We start from the raw sequence: 6,000 nt of genomic DNA, 5'->3' as shown, positions 1-6,000 counted from the left end.
GTTGTTAACACGTGGACTGCTGCTGGACTGGCAACCGATTGGTTTCGTAACTTATGAAGTTGTTCAACTTTTTTTTTAGTATTAAGTGTAGATTTGGTATCGTATCTTGTAGCAGGGTCAGGGATAGATATGTTCACTAGATATTCTCAGATGTTTTAGGGCTATTCATCTGTATTTTTGTACCGTGAGAGAATTTTTACAAATAAATAAATAAATAAATAAATAAATAAATAAATAAATAAATAAATAAAATGAAATGATAAAATAAAAATAAAAAGGCGCCAGGCAGCTAGCTTCTCGTACTAATATAGAGTACCGGTAACGCGAGATGGTGAAGGTAGGTTTTCTTAGCACAAAAGTTCAGTGGGGGATAAAGCTGTCAGTAGGTACACACACTGGACAAAAGAAGTGTCACCCCCTAACTCAGAGTAATAAAAGTAGGCAGATCTTGGGTACTTATAATGCCTGGTCTACTTATAATGTGACTAATGAGTATAAAACCGCTATACCATGGAATTGTATTGTTGGTCTTGTACATGTACAGCAAATGTTATTCCTGTCTTCCTCCAATATGGCAAGATACAGTCAATTATCTAACGGTTATAGGTGCAAGTTATTAACCTGAAGAGGCGGAATATAAGCAATGTCAGAATATCGATACAATTGAATTGTTCAGTCAGAACCGTGCAGAGGGTCTGATCTCGGTATAGAAACGCTGGATCAAGAGACAAATTGCCTCTGATGGGTCGTCCAAGAAAAAATAATGGCCGTGAAGACCGACGACTGATTTTGATGTCCAGGTTGTCAAAGTTCGACACTGCTTGTCAGTTGACAACACAGTGGAACAATTTCACACATAAGAATGTGTCTGTGAAAATTGCTAGGCGTCGGTTACATGTTCAGAGAGTGTACAGCAGGGTAGCAAGACTGAAACCTCTTATATCGTTACAAAACAGGCAACGTAGAGTAAACTAGGGTCAACAGGATCTGGAACTGGACAGTTCATGACAATTGGTCCTATATATTTTTTTCTGATGAGTGTCGCTTTGTTCTGACCTCTGATGACAGACGGGTACTATGCTGGCAAACTGCTGGTAAAGCATTTGAACCACATGCACTTAATTTTCGAACCCGGAGCAGCATATTCGTCATGGTGTGGGGCTGCATCAGCATCCATGGCTTGGGCGAATTGATAGTGGTTGATGGAAACATGAATCACTAGAAATATATCGATGTTTTGGAGTCAGGCTTGCTACCATCTATTACTAACATGTTTGGTGACAGGAATTATCCATTTGTTCACCAGGATGACAATGCTCCTTGTCACAGGCCCAGAGCAGTTGATGATTGGTTTGACCAACAGGACATTCGCAGGGTGATGTGGCCTGCCCAGAGTCCGGATGCAAACATAATAGAAAATGTGTGGAATGATATGTCAAAACTTTTTACAAATGCCCGTCTAACCAGCAGAGAAACTCTGTTATATTCAGTGTTTAATGCTTGGGACAGCATTAGCCCTGAACGCATCAGACAATTATATGAAACCTTGCTTCGTAGACTGGCACCTATTATTAGGTCACGTGGCTATGCTACTAAGTGCTAATTTTGGACTTGAAACTGCATATTTTGGTAGAATGTATATTTTGTTCTCATTTTGTGATTTTTTGTGAAATTTGATGTTAATAAAATGATACCAGGAGCATATCATTCCGCAGTCATTTATCTCCCCCATAGTATTGGCTCAGTAGGGGTGACACTTCTTTTGTCCAGTGTGTGTATATATAGGAATAATGAGAAACTAGACCCTTTGTGTGTTGAGGGCTCTCACTGGTGAGATTTCTCAAATTGAGATCTTGAATTAGTGCGTGTAGTAAGAGATCGGTATGCAACCCAAAATAAAATGTAGGGAATTAAACTCCCAAGGTCATGAAAGTCCTCAGCGTCCTCAGCTCGCTTCTCTCTATCTTGTTTTACCTGTCCGTTTCTTTCTCTTTCTTTTGCCTCTCTTTCTATCCCCTCCCCTCCCATCCCGTCGTCTCTTCCGTCCCATTCTCCAATTCTCTCTCTCTCTCTCTCTCTCTCTCTCTCTCAACCCTTCAGTTACGTCCCAAAATACAACAAAACCCATGTAATCTAAACATTTTAATGCGATCTAAAATCAATACCCAATAAATGTGTAATGAATCTAATATTTGTAAAAGGGATACAATCATCTGAATCGTGATGCCACATATGTCGCGCGGTTTTTTACTGCATACCCCGAACAAAGCAGTAAGTCCTGTGTAAATATAATGTATTATTCCCTGTGAAATGAACTCGTCACTGTAAGGTGTGCTCACTGGTTGGGTCACATTTATAAAACCATAGCATTAATATTAATTCTTAACAGACACACGCTTTTGCTATTTTTTTTTTCGTAAAATTTAAAGTTAATACTTTAATTCGTATTTGTTTTTACCAATAACTCCCTTTATAAACAACAAAAATCAACATTATGCATGGAATGTTTCGAAAAGCCTTTTTATTTATCCAAGTTCATCAGGTGTCTTTTACTTTTCCAAGTTCATTTTCTAATTGAGTACCGCAGACATAACAAACGATCTGTCTGCATGTACTTTAGCCCTTCACTGCTGTCTTAAGCATTTTAAACATTTCCTTTGCCTACTTCCCTGATTGTTACAGTATGATGTGTTAGACGCTTTCTTTTTTCCCAATCCACCACGTCTCTTTCTTTTTTTTTTTTTTCATTTCAGCGTTTAGATGAGTACCACGGGGAATGCAAATAACCTGTATTGAACACCTTAGCTGTCTCAAGCACTTATCCAGCCAAAGACCCTGATTGCTAAACTGATGCACTATTTGACTAAAATTTAACTCGTAGATAATTCACCATATTGTGGTAGCTGAGATCTACATTTTGAAAAATTGTACAGGTGTGCAACGGCAACTCCTTTTCCTTTCTAAGTTACAGCTTGACAAAATGGTACAGCTTCTGTACGATTCCGTGCGATTTTGCAACGGCCACATCTACTTCCGCCCAGACGCCGGACGAAAAGGGAATTATGTACGTGCATCGCATTTCAAATGTAATCTAGGCTTTAGCTGCACAAGGCAGGTCAATGCGTTTATTGATCGACTAACTATTGTTATAACGCGCTTCTTTGTTTGATTGGTGGACGATTCTTATTTGTCTTTAAAAGAAAAGAAAATCAATCCCACGTGTAGAGAAATATTTTATATCAGCACACGCCAGTCGCAGTCCTACAGACAAACAAGTAAATTTGTACAATTTAATTTCTACACACCAAGTTAAACACAATTCCTTTTGAGTATGATGATTCAAAATATATTAAACGGAACTTAGAGCATGGGATTTGAATTAATAACAGTAGATCGCATTTGCATCAAAATGTCAGTTTGTAATGCACTCAGTGACAAACACGTAAAACAAGCAAAAACTGCCACGGAAATAATACTACAAAGTTGCAATAGCCGGCGATGAAAAAATGCTATGTTGTTGATCTACGAACGGCAACACACTTTTCATTGTGAGTAAATGTATTCCATTTAACTAAACAAAAACTCATTAAATACATAGTCATTTCAGCAAACTCTCTCTCTCTTTATATATATATATATATATATATATATATATATATATATATATATATATATGCGAATGTCCGAATGTCCATCCAGGTAATGTACACTCAAGAATCAAAAGTCAAAGGCTTATATTGGCATTCTCAAGCCAGTCTTTAGCTCTTTCGACTAACGACTTGCGTGAGTCCAACCCTGGGCCCTGATGCAGCTGACAAGTCTCTGCTATGTGGTTAACTGTTTGTAGGGGGGAACCACGCTCGCATGCTAGAGATTGACAGAGCCCCAATTCAAACATGTTAGACGGAAACAAACTCAGCAAACTCTCATGACATCAAATAACTTGATATCATAGGTATCACACAATGTTTCTCTGGCGGTGGATGATACGCATTTTGCTTCGTTTCGCAAGACCAATGCAGTAAAAGTGGACAATTCTTCCATAAAATACAAGACATATGTTTTGTCTTACCTAGCTTGTTTTACGCTTTTTTATTTCTTTTTCGTAACAAAAATGGGGTTCTCTCCCAAAGTGAGAGGAGGGGGGGGGTGCCCGCTGCACCCTTTGTTCTCCCCTATCTTGTCATTGTTCCTTTTCTCTCTCCTTTCCTTATGCCATCTTCTGAAAAAACAATCCTGCTTCTTGCGCAATGTCCACAAATATTCAACGACGTTCTTCCTTACTTGTGTCCTTCTCTTCATCATTGCCGATGGATGAAACAATCTCTTGAATTTTTCTACTCCAAGGTGTATATGAACACGCCACGGAGCCAGAACTTTGGGGGGCTAAGCAACCTAAGGCCAGGGTAATGCCTACCGTTGCTATCACGGGTATGCCCCAAAGGATATCAGACTTCGTGTATTTTTGCTCTTTTTGCTCTGCTAGAAACTGGTTTGACTTTTCTTGAATATCTTCTTTTTGCTTGACAAGCTGCCTCATCTCGACACGCAGGGTGTTGTTGGCCTGGATGGCGTGATCTTTTTCCATCTTTTGTCTATTGTTTTCATGTTCTAATTGCTGACTGTAACACACCAGAGCTCTGTTCACGGTACTGTAATTTTTATTCTGTTCCTTCTTGTCGCGCAATTCGTTGTGAATTCTCTCGAGTTCCTGGCGGAGTTCTAACACTTCATCTGCTGCCATTATGATTCCTTTTTTAACTTAACCTGCTGTGAATAATAAGCATGATGGTTAAATATTTATTCTACATGTACAAAGAAACTGGAGAAGCGCCATTTTAGCTTTGCTTAAACAATTTCTTTCTACCGATAGTTCTGTTCTTTCGATTGTGAGTTACCTAGCCGGTCGGCCTACAATATATCGCATAGTCCTGAGGCAATGAACGATAATGTGGAGTATTAGCGTAAATGTTAGAATAGTTTCTTAGTAGAACTTGTATTTGCCAGAGAAGAATGGCTCTTTAGGGATCTTGATCACGTGACAGGTGGTCGATGTGAGCACCTTTGAAAGAAGGATCGAAACATCATACACGGCCTCACTGATAATATCATGCTTAGTCTGTAATAAAATGTTTAAATCTATAACTGAACTAACAGTTTAATCTAGTTGATAACGACCAGTCTCTCTCCCTCTCAGTTACTCCAGTCGAGATGGAGATGCAATGCACTAGCTTTGCTAGTTAGGCTGAATACGTCTGGAAGACCAACCTACAAAGTACACGTTTGGTCTCTAAATACCAATTTTACTGCAAGCAAGTCAGTGTCCCTTTTAACGTTTCAAGATACAAAAATCAAGAGAAATGTCTCTTACCTGTAACTCGACGACTCTTCTAATAGACTGAATTAGTTGCCACAACTGTTGTCTAAATAAAGGCAGAAAATTGCACTTGAAACCACCAGTGGAATTTTCCACAACGGGGAATTCCCCGTATGTGTATGACGTACATTCATTTAATAGGTGTTTTCTTTTCTTTTCTTTTTTTTTGTAGTTTGTATTGCTCTGCTACCAGTTCATTGTTGCAACAAAAACACCCCTTAAACTGAGTAAAGCACACATTGCCACGCAACATCTCTAAGTGTGTATATAAATCTCGATGATTTGCTTAATCGATTGAAGCTCATTCAAACTTACAGCACTTTTTTTTTACAAATCTCACATTGAATGTACTTATTTTTTGGGTTATTAAAAGAAAAAAAAAACAATCAATTGTGGTTCAAATATTTTATTTTCATTACACACGAAGCACACTGCTATAGGTAAATATGGAGTTTTACATAAAACAATTGACGCACTTTTAGATACAGGAAAATCTATGTAGGTATGATACAAAATATCTCACGCCCCCTCTGAATGGAATCAAGGGTATAGCATTTGAATTTATTCATTGCATCTGTATATTACAATGCATATGAGTATGTAAATGTCTTGTCTTTCACCTT

General features: G+C 38.3%; 1 protein-coding gene across 1 annotated transcript; it reads right to left on the bottom strand.

Annotated features, from left to right (window-relative positions):
- Nucleotides 1-3,057: 3,057 nt before the first annotated feature.
- On the bottom strand, nt 3,058-5,463 carry LOC147759895 (uncharacterized). Its single transcript, XM_086995977.1, has 2 exons — nt 5,372-5,463; nt 3,058-4,770 (listed from the first exon to the last, which is right to left on the bottom strand). Exon 2 carries the CDS (start codon nt 4,742-4,744, stop codon nt 4,265-4,267), a length of 480 nt encoding a protein of 159 aa, XP_086852103.1. The 5' UTR covers nt 4,745-4,770; nt 5,372-5,463; the 3' UTR covers nt 3,058-4,264.
- Nucleotides 5,464-6,000: the final 537 nt, after the last annotated feature.

Source organism: Lingula anatina, chromosome 9, assembly GCF_051362555.1.
Source record: "Lingula anatina isolate TDL-2025a chromosome 9, LinAna3.0, whole genome shotgun sequence".
Lineage (NCBI taxonomy): Eukaryota > Metazoa > Brachiopoda > Lingulata > Lingulida > Lingulidae > Lingula > Lingula anatina.
Note: the sequence above shows the minus strand (reverse complement) of the source record. Positions and strands in the feature narration are given on the sequence as shown.